The sequence below is a fragment of the Miniopterus schreibersii genome, assembly GCF_964146895.1.
Source record: "Miniopterus schreibersii genome assembly, chromosome: 2".
NCBI classification, from domain to species: Eukaryota; Metazoa; Chordata; class Mammalia; order Chiroptera; family Miniopteridae; genus Miniopterus; species Miniopterus schreibersii.
Window position 1 is genome coordinate 114,386,236 of NC_138102.1, and position 22,815 is coordinate 114,409,050.

The 22,815-nt window shown below is 35.9% G+C and overlaps 1 protein-coding gene across 1 annotated transcript in view; it reads left to right on the forward strand.

The window, feature by feature from the left end:
• Positions 1 to 22,196, forward strand: part of LOC308553047 (uncharacterized protein C12orf50 homolog) — a gene marked incomplete at both ends in the record, with an annotated part of 32,129 nt that extends 9,933 nt beyond the window's left edge. The window contains 10 exons of the mRNA XM_081128556.1: positions 6,429 to 6,587; positions 7,567 to 7,644; positions 7,726 to 7,839; positions 9,924 to 10,034; positions 12,450 to 12,545; positions 14,654 to 14,746; positions 16,189 to 16,293; positions 16,801 to 17,004; positions 18,754 to 18,846; positions 22,171 to 22,196. Coding sequence (XP_080984682.1) covers positions 6,429 to 6,587; positions 7,567 to 7,644; positions 7,726 to 7,839; positions 9,924 to 10,034; positions 12,450 to 12,545; positions 14,654 to 14,746; positions 16,189 to 16,293; positions 16,801 to 17,004; positions 18,754 to 18,846; positions 22,171 to 22,196 — 1,079 coding nt within the window. The remainder of the gene's footprint in view (positions 1 to 6,428; positions 6,588 to 7,566; positions 7,645 to 7,725; positions 7,840 to 9,923; positions 10,035 to 12,449; positions 12,546 to 14,653; positions 14,747 to 16,188; positions 16,294 to 16,800; positions 17,005 to 18,753; positions 18,847 to 22,170) is intronic.
• Positions 22,197 to 22,815: the final 619 nt, after the last annotated feature.

Here is a 22,815-nt window from a genome sequence, read left to right on the forward strand (position 1 = left end):
AGTCCAGAGGTTCTTAACTCTGGTTCCCAATTAGGATTACCTGAGGAGCTTAAAAAGACAACAACAGACAACAATAGCAACAAAAACAACAATTAAACAAAACAGTTCCTGGTCATCACCTAGGCCACCAATTCAACTAATGAGGGTTGGAGCCTAGCCTTCAGTGTACTTTTATTCCCCAACTTTTCATTTCAAAAAATTTTAACCAGAAAAATTGCAAGGACAGTTCAATGCACACCCATCATGTACTCCTCATCGGATTCACTGATAAACCTTTTGTCAATTTACCTTCTCTTTTCCCTCCATTGTACTTAATATATGCATATAATGTACTAATAAATATTTACCCCCTTCCCCCCTTTTTTGAAAACATTTAAGTATTAGTTGCAAATATCCTGACACTTCATCCCTAAATACTTTGGCATGTAACTCCTAAATTTAAAGACGTTCTCCTACATAACTACATTACACATGACTATCACATACAGGAATTTAACAGTGATATATAATAGTAATGCCTAATATTCAATCCATACTCAAATTTCCCTAGTTGTCCAATAATGTTTATTATAGCAGTGCTTCTCAAAATTTAATATTCATAGGAATCACCTGGAGATTTGGTGAGATTGCAGTCTGATTGGGTAAGTCTAGGCTGGAGCCTGAGGTTCTGCATTTCTAACTAGTAGTCAGGTTCCTGAGATCATGTGTCTAGTAGGGTAGCCTTATAGTTGTTTGTTTTGTTTTGTTTTCCAATTCAGGATCCAATTAGGCATCATTTTTGTTGTTGTGTTGCAATTAGTTGTCAAATCTCTTTAATATCTACATTTTTCTGTTTTTTTCCTCTATCTCACTGATATTTCAAAGAGTTCAGGCCAGTTGCTCTGCAGAATATCCTTAAAATTTTTATTTATTGATTTATTTTTAGAGAGAGGAAAGGGGGGAAGAGTGGGAGAGAGAAAGAGAGAGGGAAACATAGATAAGTTGCCTCCCACACATGCCCCAACCATGGGTGGAACCCACAACCTGGGTATGTGCCCTGACTGGGAATCTAGCCTGCCACCTTTTGGTGTATGGGGCGATGTTCCAACCAACTGAGCCACACCAGCCAGTACTACGCAATATCCTTTAAATGGAAATTTGTTTCCTCATAATTATATTTGTATTAAACATTTTTGGCAACAATACTATAAAGAAGGTGAATCAGTATATTTTAAAATCTGCCAGTGTTTCTAATGAAACCATTCCAGGTGGATGTTCTTAAAGAATTAGTGAAAAATAAAAAGAACTGGTTAAGAACCTTTTTCTGTGAATTATATACATAAAAAAGCACCTTTCCCCTCTTTCAAGCAAAAAGAAAGTGCCCAATTTTAGAGAGTATGAATAAAAACAACTTATTTGATTAAAAACAATTGACTTGTTCATGCAAGAGTCTTATAAGCTACATGTGTTTGCCTTTGCATTTGTGTTCTAGCTATGTAAGGATTTAGGGCAGAAAACATTGCATGGTGCTGACAGCACACTTGGCACCTATATGAAAAGAATTGAGTTTGTTTTGAAAATTGGCACAGCACCAAAAGTAGTTGTTGATTTTTGAAAGGTCTGGGCATGATGTGGCAATCTATCATGTGTACTAAATAAGACTTATTGTTTGTATGCAGTGATATCCTGTCAAATGTTTAAAAAGTGGTTCTTCTCCTGTTTCCCACTTTGGTAAAAAATATATATATGTATATATTCATCAATTTCCATGAAGCAAATACTCGTACTATGGATGATTTCAAACTACTAATGTAATATTAATTGGTTTGAAAAATTCCTGAACATTTGACAGTTGGTTCTTATGTGCTGATCTGAGCCCAATCTAGCACACTACTGATTTTAAGAAGAGAAATCCAACTCAATATGATTTAAGGGAAAACTAGAATTATTGGCTCATGTAACTGAAAAGATTAGGGTCAGAGCTGACCTCAGACCTGGCTGGGTGCAGGGCTTGCTTTGCCAACTTTTGGCTGTGGGCTAGTGGAATTCTCCATATACTGTAGATGCCCCCAGAAGCTTCAGATCTGGCTCTTAAAGTCAGACTAAGTGAGCAAAGACGAAGAACTCTGGGTCAGACTGGGTTAAAATCTCATCTTGCCACATACTTACCACAATGTCCTTGGGCAATTTAATACCTCTGTGGCACAGTTTCTTCATCTGTGTAATAAAAATACTTATGGCATGGGACTGTTTTGTATATTGAGTGAATTGATATCTAATAAAGACTACTGCTCATTATACCTTTCATTCAGCGTATTAAAATATATATGTCTGGGACTTATCCCAGACATAAAGGTTGGTCTAACTTCAAACAATCAGTCAATGTAATATACAGCAGATCAATAAAATGAAGGGCAAAAGACACATGGTAATGATAATAAATGAAGAAAAAGCATTTGACAAAGCCAACACTCTCTCATGATAGTAAAGACACTCAACAAGCTAGGAAGCTAGGAATAGAAAGGAACATCCTCAATCTGATATAGGATATATATCAAAAATCCACAGCTAACATCATACCAAAAGCTTTTGCCCTAAGATCAGGAACAAGATAAGGATGCTCATGCTTGCTGGTTACATTCAGGCCAAAAGAATTGTGCAATAAAACCAATAAAAGGCACCCAGATTGAAAACGAAGAAGTAAAATCATCTTTATTTGCATATGGCATGATCTTTTATTTAGGAAATTCTAAAGGTTGCAGGGTACAAGATTAATATACAATAATTGATCATATTTCTACACACTAGCAATAAATAAACTGAATATACAATAAAAAATTATTTACAATAGCATAAAAACAAAATATTTATGAATTAATTTAACAAAAGAAGTGCAAAAATCATGCTCAAAATTATAAAATGTTGAAAGAAATTAATGAAACTTTAAAAAATTAAATGATAGGCCATGTTTATAGATTGGTTTTATTGTTAATATGGCAGTACACCCCAACTTGATCTATAGATTCAATGCGACCCTTTTTAAAATCCCAACTGACTTATTTATAGAAATTGACAAGCTGATTCTGAAATGTATATGGAAATTCATGGGACCCAGAATAGTAAAAACAATCTGGAACGTGAAGAACAACATTGTAAAACTCAAACTTAATGATTTCAAATGTAAAAATTACTACAAAGCTACAGTAATCAAGACCATCTGAAACTGGCATAAAAATGGATATGTAGATCAATGGGATAGAATTTGGAGACCAGAATTAAACCTTTGCATAAATAAATTTATGGTCAATTGTTTTTTAACAAGGGTGCATAGACCATTTGATGGGGAAAGAAAAGTATTTTCAACAAATCGTGGTGAGAAAACTGGATAGCCACATAAAAAAATTAACTTGAACTCCTTACATCCTACACAAAATTAAGTAGAACAAAACTTAAATGTAAGTGCTAAAGTTACAAAATTCTTATAAGGAACTTTAGGTTATGCCAAGTCATTTTAGACATGACACTAGAAGGACAAGCATTCAAAGGAAAAATGGATTGAATTTCAGCAAAATTAGACACTTTTGTGTTTCTAAGAACACCATCAAGAAGGGGAAAAGACTACCCACAGAATGGGAGAAAATTATTTGCAAATCATATGTCTGATAAGGGACTTGTATTTAGAATATATATAAACTCTTACAACTTTATAATATAAAGACAATTCCATGACAAAAATGGGCAAATAATCTGAACAGATATTTATCATAGATATACAAATGGCCAATCAACTCATGAAAAGATGCTTATCATTATAACCATTAGATAAATGTAAATTAAAAGCATAATGTGACACCACTTCACACCCACTAAGATGGTTCAATCAAAAAGATAAAAAGTATTGAAAAGGATGTGGAGAATTTGGACTGTTCATATATTGCAGGTAGGGATGTAAAATGGCACAATTGCTTTGGAAACCAGTCTAGCTGAAAAGGTTAAACAGGGTCACCATATGTCTCAGCTATTCCACTCCTAGGTATATATCCCTAAGAGATGTGAAAACATACATCCGCACAAAACTTGTACACAAATGTTCATACCAACATTATTCATAACAGCCCAAACAGTGGAAATAACCCAAAGTCCCTTCTCTGATAAATGGATAAATTGTGTTATATTCATACAGTGGAATTTTATTTGACTATATAAAGAAAGTATTGTTATAAGTGACAGAATGTATAAACCTTGAAAACACTATGGTAAGTGAAATAAGTCATGTACAAAAGACCACATGTAGTATGAGTCCATTTACATAAAACATCCAGAATAGGCAAATCCACAGAAACAATATATTTGCTTGTGTAGGATTGGAGACATTAGTATGTCATAAGGAGTAACTGTTAATGGGTATAGGTTTCTTTTTTGGGGTGATCAAATGTCCTAAAATTGATCATGATGATGGTTGCATAACTTTGTGAATACACTAAAAACAATTGAATTGTACACGTAAATGGGTGAATTGTATGGTATGTGAATTATATTTCAATAAAGCTTTTTTAAAAATGTGACTAACATGTATTGCTTTGAATGTTTAATGAAGCTTTCTCAAAAAGTTGTTTGGCAGCTAATGACAAATCTTGGAAATATATATTGAAAATAGCTGTAAAGCTTTAAAACCTTGTTTTTCCTTTAGAGTTTCTTATTAGTGCTCCCTTTTCATTGATGTCATGAGACTTTCCCTTAAGAGTGATATGTTCTTTAACAATAGTCCAGAAATGAAAGAAGCAAATTTTTTCAACAAATTTTTTTAACTACCTCCATGCATTTGAAATTAGAACCTTCCAACATGGACCTCAATAGCACTTACCTTGTGTATCCAATAAAAATGACCACCCACGAAGCGGCTTCAAGTGTATTATTTTGCAGTTCTATAGTTTAGAAATTTGATACAGATTTCTCTGGATTAAAATTAAGGTGTTTCCAGCATTGAGTTTCTCCTAGGAACTCTGACAGCGAATCTGTTTCCTTGCCTTTTCGAGTTTATAGAGGTCTTCTGTACTCTCTCGGTTCATGTCCCTCCATCTTCAAAGTCAGCAATGGATAGTCAAGTCCTTGTAACATTGCACCACTCTGACCTAGCTTCCATTGTCACATCTCTCTTCCTGGCTCTCTTCCTCTGCATCTCTCTTCCACTTTTAAAGACTCTTTTGATTACCTTAGGCCCACCTAAGGAATCCAGGATAATCTGCCAATTTTAAGGAAGGCTGATTAGCAGCAGTCAGTCCTAATTCCATCTGCAGCCACAGGGTATGGACATCTCGGGGAGGGGGCATTATTCTAACTACTATACTATGATTTTTTTCTTGGTAGAAATGTGTGTAAGTCAAGGTAATGGAGAAAGTCCTATGGGTCCATGGTAGTTTAATTACCAAAGGATGGTTTCTCTTTTGGGCAATGTGCTGTAGTAAATTTCAACACCAGTGAAGGGCATGCCTTTATTTTGTAAAGTGGAGAAAGGCTATTGTGAACTCAGGCTTGTTCTCAAACAAACCAATTTTAAGGGGAAAATAAATGCAGAAATTGAGGATCTGGAATAGGATTGATTGTTTTCAAATTATTGGGGTGGCACAGCCACTGAAAGTCTTCCCATGACCCAGGGCCCCAGTTAGATGATCACTGATTTGAGGCAGTGGTTTCCAAACTTGGCTGCCTTTATAATTTACCTGAACTATTTAAACAATAGGATCTGATTTCCAGGCTTTAATCCAGACTTGCTGAATCAGACATTTAAGAAGCAGAGACCTGAAAGGTACTTTGACAAATTTCTTTAGTTGATTCTGATAATTAACCGGATTAGATAAATACTGGTTTAGAAAACAAAGGAAGTTGAATTAGGAATAATAGAAGATACATATGTTCACTAGCCACTTCTATTAATTGCTGGTTAGTTTTGAAGGTCACAGAAGTTTTAAATATGACCTATAGCTTTGGCCAGTCTAACTCCTATGTAGCCAATAGAGAAATCTGAAAGTATCCTTCTTCTCGCCTCCAAGTAATCACCCCCAACCACAGAAAACTAGAACCATTGACTTTTTCTTCTTTTGGACACATAAACTCTACCAGCATAAGCTATGGCTTATATGAGTTTGAATTTGTTAATTTGTCATAATGTGATTAGTTAAGCTATAGTCTTGTCCCATAGATCTAATGTGAGAATACAGTAATGCTTGCAATCACCTTTAATTTATCCCAAAAGTGTGATATATCAAGTTATGGTTATAATTACTATATAAAAATCTATGAATTAGCATATTTTTTACACCTTACAGGAAAATGTTGATTTCTTTGTAACTTAGTTTAATGATCTTTTCATAAATATACAATTAATCAGGAGGACCATAGTTGACCTTTGAACATTTTGATAGGATTGAAATGTTGCATTTTCTCTGTAGATATCACACTACAAAAAGATACTCAGGAAGGAGCTCCACCCTTGACCCAGAGTGAGGAACCCCTGAAACCTCAAGAGAATATATCACGACCCATTCACCATCCTTTAGTTTTAAAAACTAACTTTGAGGAAGAAGAGGAGGGAGGAAATGAGCAAAATGGTTAGTAAATTTTTCTCAGATTTACAATGCATATTCAAAAACCTCTACATATTTGTTTTACGACAAAAGTTTTAGAATAATATATAAGGCAGATTCTGATGAGAAAATGGCTTTAGCTTTATTAAGTACATTAAATTCATCAGGTACTAATTTGTTCTATGTCTACACTTGCTTATTATTTGGATTGAAAGATTTTTGTTGTATGATGGCTGGGAGACAGTTTTTCTATTTAAATATGTACAGCTGCTTGTAGGGATACTTAATCACTTATTTATATATATAACTTAACATCGATATACACTTGCCCATCTATTTATTGCATGATTATATCTATTTGTCTCACATGTAATCCTTAAAATTACAGAGATCCATAGAGCAGTTTATCATTTGTAAAGTCCTATCATCCACATTACCCCAGTATTCTTGCAAAAGTATAAACAAGGTTAGAGCCCAGTTCTTTTCCGTCCTAGCCAATCCTTTTCATCCCATATTATCACAGCACTGTGGTGCGAATATGTATGTACGAACAAAATAAACATGCCAAAAAATAAACTCTCACTCTGCCCTGGAATGTGTCCTTCTGTGGGCCACACGTGGGCCACCGCAGTGTCTGCGCTCGGGAGTATATAGGAGCGTGTATTCCCGTTTTTCTCTGCTGTAGCTCCCTGTCTCCCTCACCCACGCCTTCCTCCAAACAGGCAAATGCGATCTCAACATGTGAATCGACAGCTCCAGCTTAAGACACATAATGTATAATTAGTGACTTCTTTCCTCTTGACTGAGCCTGTCTAATGTGAAATGTAGAAATTAGAAATATTTGCCACTATACAGATCATTGATTTAAAAACTTTTTTTTACAAAAACAAAATAGTAATCCACCCATGAGAACAATGTTTGGGATTTTTCATTTTGATTTATAAATTTTCAGATTATTTGGCTTTGGGATAATTTAATTAAAAAATATATATATATCCTATAGATGCCTCTAGTTTATGGACAAAGACTCCTGAAGAAATTGAAGAAAAAAGAGCAATAAAGGAGATGTGTTACAAATCTGGTAAGTAATCAGATGTTTGTGGATTTTCTAATACTTGATGTCACAAATATACTAACTGTTACTTTTCTTATGGGAGATTAGGTGAATACTACAGAGTTCACACTCCTCCAGATATTTCAGCATCAAAAAGCACAGCCTCTACAGCAGAGAAAGAGTTAGAAAAGCCTTTGGAAAAAGGCAGTGAATTGCAAGAAGGTAAGGAATCAAATGGTAGCATTTCAAGGTGATCCATTAGAGATACTTGGTATGATAGGCTGTGAATTATTTAGTAAGATATACTATAGAGTTAAGTGACTAATAATACATCAGAATTGAGAGTAAGAAGAAAGTTATTTTATCGTATGACCTAAATTTAGTGTAAAACGCTGTTATTAATTAAGCTTTCCCTGAAATCACAAAGGGAAGACTTCATAAACACTATATTCTCCAGGCAGTGATTCTGTAAATAGCTTGCTTTTACCATTTTATTTGTCTATGAAAATAAATTTCCATGTGAAATAGGAGATTTGTGAATAGATAGGACAACCTAGCCCTCGAAAGACATTAAGAAGATCCACAAGATGACGTTAGTGGCAGAACAGGGGTACATTTGTTCATTGAATGAGTGCCTTCTGTGTATCAGACAATTTCAGGGGAGATGTAGGTAGAAAATTCCAAACTGTGGCTTTCGTGGATCTTATACTTTGGTGAATCTGATTTTTCTGTTGGTAAACATTTTTCCCTTGATGAGATAAAAACATTGTTTTCTTGATATAAAACCAGAAACTCAGAGAAAATCTACAGGTGCCTTAGGTTTATATAGTTTTCTTGCCACTAGGATGACCTAAAAAACAAGTTTTGCAGCAGTGGGAGGGAGTTGAATCCCTTCCTACCCTAAAAAAACACACACATACAAACACACACACACACAAAATGAAAACAAAACTTGAGAAAGTTTCTCAGGATCAAGATGAGTATAGGGTAAAGATTAAAGTGCCTGTCTTGCAAGTATGTATGTAGCAAACCATTTAAACATGTGACGCTGGGTGGCAGCAACGCACCATCAGATGGTAGAACAATCAGAAAGAACTAGTTGATTGGTAGGGAGGACAGGACTGCCCGCATCACTGAGTACCCAGACCAAAAGCAAAACAACACAAAAACCCACACATACAAGCCCCCCCAAGCCCCAAACAATAACAAAACAAAAATAAAGAAACCCAGTTAGCAAAATGCATATTAAAAATGGTGGATTATAAAGACAATTATATGCATTTTTGCTTTCTATTATTTTTTAAAAAGCTTTTCATGCCCTGGCCAGATAGCTCAGTTGCTTAGCATGTCCTCCCCATACACCAAGGTTGCGGGTTCGATCTCAGGTCAGGGCACATTCAAGAAGCAACCAATGCTGCATAAAATAAGTGGAACAACAAAGTGATGTTTTATCCCTCTCCCTCTGTTGCTTCTTCTCTAAAATCAATCAATAAAAAAATAAATAAAAAACTTTTTATGTTAAAATAATTTCAGTTAATTCATAAATGCTCTTTACCTGGATTTCCCCAAATGTTAACATTTTACACATGTGATTTTCACTTTCTCTCTAAATATACACATTGTTTTTGTTATTTTTGAACTGTTAGAGATTAAGTTTCAGACATGATGCTCCTACATAAATCTTACGGGACTGTAGTAAAAATATCAAATTCAGGAAATTACCACTGGTACAATACTACATACATACTTTTTTTTTTTTTTCCATTGATGTCCTTTATAGCAAAATGAAGATTTTTGTTTCTTGGTTTAGAATTCTGGTTTCATTAGATTGTCATATTTCTTTTATTCTACTTTTAATAGTTTACTTTAGAAAAAAATTGGATATGTATAAGAAAAATGGTGAGAATTGTTTATCACAGTATAGTTAGCATTTTTATCAATAGTAGACTAATATTTTTACTTAATTTGTTTATAATGAATATATATAAACAAATATAACAAAATTCATTACATAAAAACATTTAAATAATCTAAATATATTATACACATGCGATGTTAGATTGCTTAAAGTTTTAAAATTGCGTTTATTAATTATTCACATAAGAAAATAAATTTGCTTGACACTTTCCTGATAATTATAAAATTTGCTTAAAATTCATGTATTTATAAATGTATTGTTCATCGTCATTATGTGAACAATGCTTGCATTAACTTTTAGGCTTTTTACAATCATTATGAATTCTATCATAAACTTATGTAAGCACCTAACGATTCCTGACGTAATTATTATTTTTTTTAACTTCAAGGGGATGGTCTTACAATTCCAACAAAATTCAGCGTAATTGAAAGGCAGGGTGAGGCCAAAGCATCATTGGATAGGAAACCTAGGACTGACATGGCTGCTTTTGAAAATGGAGGTGAGTTATTTTATTACTCGTTGATCCTCAATATATCATTATATAATAACTGAGTCTGAATTTTCTCTCACAACTAATTTTGTTTCATCAAAATCTTTTTGACATTTTTATCATTGGCTTTGGGTAAGCTCCTTAAGGCCAGGAACTGTACATAATCAGCTGCCGCAGATGAATCCCTGTAGCAGAATGGCTGGCACTTGACGTGCTCTCCGCAAATATTTGTAGAATAATTGCCTTTATTATGTTTAGACAATTAAATGAGTGGAAGAATGGAGACATGTTTATAAAATTTACAGATGACTGGAAGTTAATATGCTGGCACAGTAAGTCAGATTTAACAAGGTAAACTCAAACTGGAATAAACAAGGTCTTGCATTTAAAAATCAACTCAAAATGGATCAAAGACCTAAAGATAAGTCTTGAAACAAATTACATAGAAGAAAACATAGATGGTAAACTTATGAACCTTGGTCTAAGAGAAGATTTCATGAATTTGACCCCAAAAGCAAGGGAAGTAAAGGCAAAAAATAAATGAATGGGACTATATCAAACTAAAAAGCTTCTGCACAGCAAAAGAAACTGCCAAAAACACAAAAAGGCAACCAACCAAATGGAAGAAGACATTTGCAAACAACAGCTCCAACAAGGAGTTAACATTCAAAATATGTAAAGAACTCATATTACTCAAGACGAATCAATCCAATTAAAAAATGGGCAGAGGACCTGAACAAACACTTCTCCCAAGAAGAGATACCAATGTCCAGCAGAGATATGAAAAGATGATCAACTTCTCTAGCCATTAAACAAATGCAAATCAAAACTACAATGAGATACCACCTCGCACCTGTTAGAATGGCTGTTATCAACAAGACAAGGAATAACAAGTGTTGGAGAGGTTGTGGGGGAAAGGAACCCTCATTCCCAAATTCGCTGCTGGTGGAAATGAATACTGATTCAGCCATTATGGAAAACAGTATGGTGGTTCCCCAAAAAACTAAGAATAGAGTTACCATATGACCCCGTAACCTTTCTTCTGACCATCTGCTCAAAAAACTTGAAAGCATTTATTCACAAAGATATATGCACCCCTATGTTCATCGCAGCATTATTCATGGTGGCCAAGACATGGAAACAACTGAAGTGTCCTTCACTAGATGACTGGATAAAGAAGATGTACAGTGGGATACTGCTCAGCCATAGAAAAGATGAAATACTGCCATTTGTGATAGCATAGATGGATCTTGAAAATATCACCCTAAGCAAAATAAGTCAGAAAAGTTAAGAACTATATGATTTCACTGATACCTGGGATGTAAAACTGAAAGCAACAAGTGAACAAACAAATAAAACAAAAACTATAGACACAGAAAACAGTATGGTGGTTACCAGAAGAAAGAGGGGTGAGAAGGTGAATAAAGGGTAAAGGGGGTCAAATAAATGGTGACAGAAGAAGACTTGACTTTGAGAGGTGGGCACACAATGCAATATACAGATGATGTATCATAGAATTGTACACTTGACATCTACATAATCTTATTAATCAATGTCACCCCAGTGAATTTAATTTAAAAAATGAATCATTAAATACAAGGAAAAAAAAGATCAAGACATTAATGATAGGTTTTCTTCAATTTGGGAAAGACCTGACATGATACAGATTGTGAGGGAATAATAGATGTTTGTTGGCCACAAGGTTTTCAAAATGATTCAGTAACATGGGTCATCTAGCAAATGGCTAAAGTAAAACTCACATTGAATTATCAGGAGTAGTACAGGAAGATAAATAGATGTGATAAGTCATTTAAAGTACTCAGAGGAGTGTCTGACATATAGCAGAATGCTCCATAAATGTCAAATATTATTATAGTAGTTTCACTGATTTCTCTACAGGGCAGCCCACATTTGGGCTTCACCTTTAAAAAAAGGTCACTTGAAACAGTGTATGTTGAGAAAGGGTGACTTGTGTGGTGAAGCATCTGGAAATTAAATACATAAGTAATAGTTAATACAACTATAGATATTTATCTTGAAAAATAGAAGACCTTTAAGGAACACAAAAACAGCTTTCATATATCTGAAGATATATCTGGAGGATAAATTATATTTACTCTCTCTTTAAAGGGTGAAAAAAAGTGGAATCAAAGATTGTTATATGTTAAAGAAAAATTGTGTTGACTATGTAAATTTCCTTGCAATTATCAGTATGTAAGTGTTCATACTGTGTATTCATATATACATATATTTACATGTATTAATCTAACATATATGATATATATTGAGATGGAGATGGGATCATTGAGAACTGTTTAGACCAAAGTGGACAAAAATATTATAGAGGAGGATAACCCTGTATTGAAAGGTAGTTTGGTAAAACTTTCTACCATCATTGCCACTAACAGTAAGTTATTGTCATAGGAGGTGACTGTTATGTTCCACAGAGGATCATATTTCTCGGAGTAGATGAAAAGAAAGAGAAAGAAATCATCGTGTCAAAATGTTCGAATACTAAAGGTAATTAACAATTTATAATTTTAATCAATCTGTAATTTGAATAGATACATTAAAGCCTGACTTTTGTGGAAACCAATACAACAGGCAAAGTAATCAATAAAACTGTCCAGTAAATACACTAAACGGGGGTCAAGAGCCCCAAAGTTCCAGTCCTGGCTTTGTGCCTAATTGTTTGACCATGATGCTTTATCTGATTAGCCTGAAAAATTAGCCTGTTGAGCTACATAATTTCTAGGAGTCTTCCTAGCTCTAAAGTTATTGATTCTCTTAAATAATAGCACCAAGTCATTTTCAGTTTCTTTTTCCAACTTCAAATACTCAGTATGGTTGAATTTTCTTAGAAAGTTTTGTTTGTGACCACGGAGAAGAGTACCAATCTCATGATGACTTCCACGATTTCCCCATTTAGTAATTATTACTAACTATAGCCTATGAATAATCAAGAGGCATGATAATAAAATGTACCCTCAATGTCTTATGATGCATTTACCATGCTGGGAACCTCCCAACTGGTGCCTCTCTGTGGGGCAGCTCTCCCAGTCACAGGGTACAATTACAGCTGTCCTGTAATTAGAGAGCTTCACATATTCTCCATCTAAATATTAACAAACCTCATCTACTCTTTTTGCCACTAATAAATGTTCTCAAGAATAGGAAAAGGCACTTGTAATCAAATTAAAGGATTGCTAATGAAAAATATATGTAAATCTCTCTTCCTCTCTCTTTTACTTGGAGATGGAAAAGTTTTGTCCAATCCATTAAAAGCACCCTCCTCCCAAAACAGCCAAACAAAAAACACCCAAAAAACAAAGCTACACTAATAACAGTAGCCATTACCCACATATGGCTATTTAAGTTAATTAAAATTAGCCCTGGCTGGTGTGTCCAGTGGTTAGAGTGTCTGCCTGAGGCACACCAAAGGGTGTCAGGTTCAATTCCTGGTCAAGGGCATATACCTGGGTTGCAGGTTCCATCCCTGGTCCTAGTAGGGGAATGTGCAGGAGGCAACCAATCAATATGTCTCTCTCACATCGATGTTTCTTTCTCCCTCCCTCCCTCCCTCCCTCCCTCCCTCCCTCCCTCTCTCTCTCTCTCTCTCTCTCTCTCTCTCTCTCTCTCCCTCTCTCTATCTCTATCTCTATCTCTATCATCTCTATCTCTATCTCTATCTCTATCTCTATCTCTATCTCTATCTCTATCTCTATCTCTATCATCTCTATCTCTATCTCTATCTCTATCTATCTCTATCTATCTCTATCTCTATCATCTCTATCTCTATCATCTCTATCTCTATCTCTATCTCTATCTCTATCTCTATCTCTATCTCTATCATCTCTATCATCTCTATCTCTATCTCTATCTCTATCTCTCTCTATCTCTATCATCTCTATCTCTATCTCTATCTCTATCTCTATCTCTATCTCTATCTCTATCTCTATCTCTATCTCTATCTCTATCTCTATCTCTATCTCTATCATCTCATCATCATCTCTATCTCTCCCTTCCCTCCCTCCCTTTCACTCTCTCTAAAAATCAGTGGAAAAAATCCTCCAGTGAGGATTAATAACCACAACAAAAAATTAAATAAAACAAAAAATTCAGCTCTTCAGTTGCACTAGCCACAGTCCGAGTGTTCAATATCTACATGTGACTAGTGGTTGTGCAGACAGCAAAAATTTAGCCTTTTTTCATCACTGAAGGTAGCTCTATTGGATAGTCCTGCTCCAAAGCACAGAACAAGTGAAAGTTGTTGCATTAAAAATATCTTTGGAATCTCAATTTAATTTGGCACATTTTATGTCAAATTGATAACCTTTTAATTCTTTTGTATGGAGTTATTAAAAATACTGCCAGAAATATGTAATTTACATATTGAATATAATGGCTGTATTGCTAGATTTTAAATGTTTTGTTAGTAACAAATTTGGGGGACTCAAGGCAGTGATTAGGGAATTTCAGTAATGCATTCTAAAAATTAGCATACATATGTATATTTTAAAAAGAAATCTGCCCATCAGATAATGTTTGAAAAGTGAAATACCAACGGAGACACTTCTTTTTCTAATACTGACATTTTATTTTCTGAATTTGCTTTAAAAGATAATAAGGATGTTCCCTAACTACCCGACTAGCACCCACAATGCATGTATTAAATGCTACTGAGAATATCAGTTTGAAGTGCAGAGAGGACCACTCTTCAAGTGAGAGCTCTCTTTTTGGCCTTAGATATATTTGTCTTATCTTGGATTTGTTTTGCTTACTTAAAAATATAATTTTAAAAAGGAAATTAAAAAAGGATGGTTAAAAAATTATTCAGGATTAAGAATTAAAGACAATATTTTTTTTACTAACTTTGGCAATGAATTGTGATGTAGTTCCTAGTAAATAACACACTTTCCCACTATTTTAAGTATTAAAATTAATAGTATAGTATCTTCTCAGAAGAATCATTAGGGTTACATTTTAATTTAACCCACGGTGGAATATCTTCACAAGTTTTTATTACGTTTTGGATTATTTTTCTCAATTTGGCTTCTCCTTGCCATTCAGTACTCTAAACTCCTTTTTGTGATACAATTCTCATGTGTCTTCCTCTCTGTTTCCTTCTATCTTTTCTCCTTTCCCTTATTTCATTTATTGAACTGGTATCATATTCTTGGTTTCCAGATAAGCACTAAGGAAACTGATGGTTTACCCCCAAGAAGCTCAGTTTTAGTGGCACCTGTTAAAAATATCCCTTCCAAAGCCTAGGAGTGGGAGCTTGAGAGGAAGAGTGGAGAATGATATTTGCACAGGAGGTAGTGAATCAGAGTTTCACTGAAGGCCTAATGCTTAAGCTGAGGTTGAGAGCTCGGGCAAAGACATTTATGAGTCCACTGTAGAGAGCTCATGCAATCTACACAGGGTATCTGATGATCATTTTCTCTGGGAATTAGTTACTTGTGAATGTTCAGGATCCCTCTACAGAGAAATAAGAAAGAATACTCCTCTCTACTAAATTCTTTTGAGAGTCTCTGGAGAAATATGCCTTATACATTTCTGGAAAATTGAACATGCATATAAAATTTCTGATGAAAAAATATATGCAAGTAAAAAGTGAATAACCTAGTGATCTTAGCACTACAAATTCTGATTACTTGGTCTTGTTTCACCAAACTATCTGTACACAAAATTTCTTAAGATATTAAAAGGATAAGGTAGAATTATCTAAAAATATTTCACATTAATCCAACTTCAGAAGTCATAGTTTTGGCTAAAAATGTACAAAAAAAGACTTGTGTTCAAAATAACAATTCTAAAACTACTTATAATAACATTATAATGAGATAGATACATAATTATATTTGGAATGTAATTTTATGTTCTTTTAAAAGAATCCACATGTTGCTTTGAAGAAAAGCATTTTTCTCTGAGGAATGCTAATTATTGAATGTTTTCTCATCTGTTTTCAAGACAGATTTTTTTTTTTTTTGATACTTAAAAATAAATCACCCTTTGTTCAAGAAAGTAAAGTATTAGGGTGGTGAATTAATTTTTTTCTCTTGCTTGACATGTGAATGCACAGATATGTAATTATAACCTACAGTAATTTTCAGATGAAAGCATCTTTTAAAAAACTGTAAAAATTTCTATTTTCTCTAAGTGAATGATGTCCAGCCAGTGAGGAAGCCTCATTTTAAAGGTGTGAAAAAAAGAAAATGGGTTTATGATGAACCAAAGAACTTTCCTGGCCAAGGAGTGCGGAGAGGTAGAGTGTCTATATATTTGATGTTTCTAAATTGTAATTTGAAAAGAGATTAAATATAAAAAAAATATTTTATACCTGAAAAACAAATCACCATTGTGAAATATGCAACTCCAATAAACTTAGTTCCCTTGGCTTCCATTGCCTTCCATTGTGCTCTCAAACATTTAAATGCAGTATGTTGTAGCCCGGCCGGGCGTGGCTCAGCGGTTGAGTGTCGACCTAGGATCCAGGCAATCGGGGTTCGATTCCCAGTCAGGGCACATGCCCGGGTTGCGGGTCTGATACCCAGTCTGGGGCCTGCAGGAGGCAGCTGATCCATGACTCTCTCTCATCATTGATGTTTCTATCTCTCTCTCTCTCTCTCCCTCTCCTTTCTTCTCTCTGAAATCAATAAAGATATATTTAAAAAAATAAAAATAAATAAATAAAAATAAAATGCATTATGTTATCTATGGGTATGAAACCAGCTTGTTTAACTCCTCACTCCTTTCCCCTTTTCTTTTACAGCAGTACAGACCCCAAATCCAAAGAATAAAACAAGTTACCACCGCAATAATAGAGACAGGAACGCTGAGAATGCCTCCTATATCCATGTCCAGAGGGATGCCGTCAGGGCCGTCTCACTCAATGTACCTCCCTGCAGCAGGCCCACGAATGGCTTCTACAATAAAGTCAACGTTAACAAGGAACCCAACCTCAGTCTCTGTCCAGGTGAGGCTGTTTATATGGTTCACTCATACCTGTGGTTTGCAATCCATGGAATTTCCTGACGGTCCAATGAATCTTCATGGCTCCTGACTCCCTCCTTTTTCCAGGCCATCACCACCATCTTAAAAAAACCAGGGAGAGGATTTCTCCTACGTGCAGAAGTGCACATGATTTCAAGAATATGGGAAAAGTATGTTGGTGCAGATGACTTGACATTGAACCTTCTTAGCATCTTGTCTCAGGGCACTGCACTTTGTTCCCCCTGGATAGCTTTATTTCATTCTTGAGGATCATTTTCAAACGGTTGACATTTTCTCGCTCCACTAACTGCATTGTTCAATTATCACTCTCGGGCCAGAGCCTTGGCTTTTCTTTAGACCTTCATGATTACTTTCTGAAAGGGTTAGTTTGAGGGTTAACTGCAATATTTTTGACAAGCACTCATCTCTCCCCACTGTGCACAGATTGCTTCTAAATCATTTCATCACGTAATGGGCAAAATCACAGTACATGTCAGGAAGTACAAGGCCACAAGGGAGGAGGGAACCAATCTCTTTTTCTTCATGTCTCAGATGAATTTTGCTTTTTCAAAGTTGGGTTTAACTTTTCTCAACCTAAAAAAAGACCACTCAGTTCCCTATAATTGCATGTTTATATTTTCCTATGTTCACATCCTAGTTAGTGGAGTTTTGAATGTTGTGTACTTTGTGAAACATAACTAAAAACTATGTCTCTCTTAGGATTTTTTTTTTTTTACAATTTAAACTGAAGTTAGCTTTATTTAAATTTTCTTCCATTTGCTTTAGAATAGAATGATGTATGGATTTATATATATAAATAAGGCTATTCTTAGGTGAAACAGGCTTTTGATTTTATTTCTTACTATTATTACATTATTATTAATTTTATTATATTTTACTGTGAGTAGATGGCTGTGAAGAATACAATGACTGCCAGAATAGCTTGGTGCCATTGTCTACATTTGTATTAAGGTGGCCACCGTTATACTCACTGTTACCTTTACTTCATTAGTGCCAACATCAACAAGGGAAAAGGCAAATAGATTTTCAGTATTATTTTAGACCAGGCTTTGAGAATCACAGTTGCACAGTCATACTTGAAAACATAAATGCAACACTGTCAGATGATAGTTCAAATATAGAGCTCTCAGAGGACAGTAGGTGTTTAAGGACCAAGTCAGTATATAAATGCTTTGGTTTCCTGAAACAATGAGTTCACTGTGGTAGAGCAATCTGCCTTCAAGGGAGCCACTTCACGGAGGGAAAAGGGAGTAGGGCTGTATCTCCTAGGCTGGCCTTCCCTCCCTCCCTCCCTCCCTCCCTCCCTCCCTCCCTCCCTCCCTCCCTCCCTCCCTCCCTCCCTCCCTCCCTCTCTCCCTCCTTCTCTCCTTCCTTCTTCTTTCCTTTCCTTCCTTCTCTACAAATATTACCAGAATTACATGTAAAATCATAATTAAATAAGGCAAAGAAATTTTTTTTTTATCACATCCAGATACCGTTTTCTCCTCTAGCTTAGCCTTATTTGAGGAATTGGACAGCCAATTAAGAGCACGTGTAACCATGTTCATTGATAGCTTAGTCTTAATAAATTCTTCCTGATCCCTTAGCTTTGAAATGGTAAAATGAATTTAGAGAATAATTTCACCTCTGAGTTGTTTATAAATTTGAAATACTCTAGAATATGATTTCAGAGTTATACAATATTTAACTCCAGTCTTCTTCTTTTTCTCAGATAAATATATGTCAACATCATATAATGGTTCAGCCTGGCGAAAAAGAATTCCTTTTTCAAAAGCATATTCAAAAACTGAGAAGATATATACAGGTAAATATTTACTAATGATTTTAATGAATTATACAATTCTAAAGCTGAATGACAAGTCTTTAAGCTCAAGGAACTTATTAAGCTCCTATTCTAAGAAATTTAGAAAAATTTTATGATACATATGAACATAATTACTTGGAGTTTCATAGATATTTTTCTACTAGCAATTTAATTTTGCTTTGTTTTACTGTGTTCTCCTTTGCTTACTCTTACATGTTATCAGAAATATTTTGGCATATTTCTCTCCTTAGCTACAAGCATAGTGGTTGCCGGATTATATCATATGTTAAGATGTGTTCTTTGTCAAACCACAAAGCAAAATATATAAAACCATATTTTGACACAAAATATTAAAGCCCTACTCTAGTCACCATAGACAAATATTGACTGGTGGAGATTATAGGGCCTCTAAGATGAGATTTGCAGGCCAGGAGGTTCATAGTGACTGTGTCTCCTTCTTGTGCTCTTTTCTTTGGGAGGGTGGGGGATCCTGGGAACCTCCCCAGGGTAGAGGTTTGTAGCAAACCCAACCTCAGATAGTTCTTTTACTAAAAACCTTGGTGTCTTCTCCCAGCTAATCCTGGGACTGGCTCAGTAGGTTTGGAAAACCACACAGGGTGAAATGGTTTCAGTTACTTTTCAGAAAATCGAACCCTTCAGAAAAAGTTCAAGACAGGGAGTTCCTACCTAAATCAGTAGCCTGAACTTTCAGAATCATCTGAAATTCATAAGCTCTTATACAAGAGCTTCCCAGAATGAACCAGAACATACCCAGACTAGCAACTGTCCCCTTTCCAAAGTAAAAAAAAAAAAAAGAGAAATCAGTATTGACTATAACTGTGGCATAGTATGCAGATTTGTATATATATCTTGTATATATATTTATGTACTGGAGTCCATTTTTTTCTTTTTTCCCATTTCTTCCCCCAACATATTGAACTGCAAGAAAATTCTACTGCAGCACAATTTAATTGACTATATTTTCTCTTAATTTCGTGTGGGTTTTTACATGTGATGGCACTTAATGTTAGGGGGAAGGAAGTGAAAAGTCAATGGAAATCCTGGATAAAACCACAAATTGTCGAGCCACATCTTTTCCTCCCGTGGTTTCCTCGTGGGTGGGATATTATTTAGAGTATTAACGGATGTACCCTTCACCCATGCCCGTCCCAGTAACTGCCCTGGTGTCCCAGCAGCCTTCTCCCTCCCATCCCAGATAGTTCAACATGAATTACAGAAGGATTTGGGAGAAGGAGGGGTGACTTCAGACCAAAAAACATGTACCATCCATGTATAGCAGAGGAAAGTGGATGTGACATGGGGTGTGAGCTGACAAAACCACTTTTTTCTCTCAAGCTGGAGAGTAATGAGGAGGGAGGGTATGGAGAAGCCACAAGAGACCAGATACAGCGCGGGGCCACTCGCTCGGCCCCTTCTCCTTTTCTCCCACCTTCCAGCTATGCCAGGCTCCAGGTGTAGAAAGATCAGTGACAGAATTCCCCTTAAAGTTTATAAGATCTGCGCATAAAGAAGACCTGCATTGCACTTGCCAGGTGCAACCTAGGGGGGAAAGCTTTGGAGTGAATTTCTCTGGGGGTGGGGTTGGGGAGAGGGCAAGCCCTGCCTAACGTGAGAGGGCTGGAGACAGCCTCTTGAGATTTCCAAACTCCACTGTTTGCTTGGGAGGGCATCACATATTCCTGTGAGTTTCAATAAGAGTAAGTTCCTGGGAGAGAGGAAAAATGGGCCTTCACAGAGCCTCCTGGCTGGGACTGAGGGGACAGCAACAGGAAGATGCCTTTTTGGTTAGGACTATTGGAGGGGAGGGCTCAGCTGGAATCTCCACAGACTGCTCTGCTGTTGTCCACCAATCAAACCCTTGTTTCTTAAAGCATGATCTGAGGGCCACCAGCAATGACATCACCTAGGAACCTGCTAGAAATGTGGAATCTCCATCTCACACCTGCTGAATCAGAATCTGCAGGTGATTAGGGTGCACATTCAAAACTGAGGAAACTTAGAGTCTATTGACTGGGCCACCATTCACCAGCACGTGGTCCAGGCCTTCCTTGTTGCGGTACAAGACTTTTGAGACGGTATTTTCTTCCTAGTTGTCACACAGCAGCAACCATTCTCCCCTGTCCCAACCCTAGAAATTAGGATAAGCAGCAGGGAGGTGCTGGAGGGAGAAAAACCCTGAGAAAGAATTTCAAATCTGCATGTGATTGAAACATAAATGTGAATTAACTAAGAAATCACTGAATTCGAGCCCGGCCAGGCGTGGCTCAACAGTTAAGCGTCGACCTAGGATCCAGGAGATTGGGGTTCGATTCCTGGTCAGGGCACATGCCCGGGTTGTGGGCTTGATCAATGACTCTCTCATCATTGATGTTTCTATCTCTCTCTCCCTCTCCTTTCCTCTCCCTGAAATCAATAAAGATATATTTAAAAAAAAAAGAAAGAAATCACTGAACTCAATTAAGTTTTTGTGCAGAGGACCAGTAAGTTTTCTACATCAGGCAGAATGGGGACCTACAATAAAAAAATCAAAACCAGTAATAACAAAATAAAGTTAGCTTTCTTCTTTACCCAAGCTTTTGATTGGGAAATTTGTAACCCCTAAACTCTTATCCTTTCCAGTTGTTTTCATCACCAGAATAAGACAGAAAGATTAGATGGGATTCCCTCCCCAGCACTTCCTGCTAGGGCCAGAGGTGCGATTTCAGCATTTCCCAGTGGACTGACGGACTGATGGGAACAGGAAACAGAAAACACAAGCTGCCACTAGTCTATTCCTCTAAGAAATATCTGCATGCCAAGGCCACAGAAATGTAAATGGGCAAGAGGAGGCTTTTGGGAAAAAATGTCACTAGATGCTATGAGGACAATGCAGTAGGAGAGGAAAATGTGTGTTAGGAATTGAGGGAAGTTACTGAAGGCAATCAGAGGTGTTGGTCACATTGCCAGCCTCCCTCGGACCGCATGTCCTTTGTGATGGGGGATGTAGCTGGTGTGACTGGAGGAACCTGACTCCATAGGACGGAACATTCATTCTGTTCGTTCTGGGTGCTCCACGGTGCAGCCTTTATCTATAGTATTATTTCCATTCCTTTCCAGCCCTCCATCCAAATTCAAAACACAGTAAACTTCAGAAAGAAGTGGCATTAGTTTGAAAGGCATTTTGGAAATTTATGAATTAAAACAATAGCTTAGTTTTGGTTTTGCCTTTAGATTTATGGTAATTAGCAAAAGACATGCAAAATGTTGGTACCCTGGAGAATGCTGGGAAAAAAAATAATTGAAATATTTTTTGTGTTTTATTAGAGCCAAGAAGAAATGGGAGCAAGTAAACCTGGAGGTTGAGAGAAGAGAAAAAAGAAAAAAAAAAAGAGAAAAGTGCCAGACATCATTTGATTTATAATCAAAAATGAAAATTCAAAGAATGAGATATTCAAGTACTCCCCTACTATATACTGGGTAGCCAAAGGTGATAAATGCAAATTCCGACGCAGGAAGTACATTGTACTCTTTCACAACTGATAAAGACGCAAATTGCAAACAGCTGCCTGTGTATTTATATAGGTCTGGAATTCATTTGATGCATTGCCACAAACATTTAATAAAATTTAAAAGTTTGACAATTAAAATCATTCTTTAATTATAAACTAAGTTAGATTTCACAGACCGAGGAGTGAAATTGTGCCTTTGATCTCTTTTTCAATACTCTTTATGGAAGAAACCTCACATTGTCTTTTTTTTAACCTAGATTTTAAGCTTGGCCTTCAGCGATAATAACAGATATAAAGTATAAACAAATTCAGTGAAGTCCCAGGGGAACAATTTGGTGGTAAGTATGTTAGAGGAATTCCAATAGAAATACACTTTGATGTGATGTAGAAAGAGACGGATTGTTTTATCAGGCAAGGCAGTGGCTGAACAATGTCTTTTAATTGGCAACTACAAAATCAT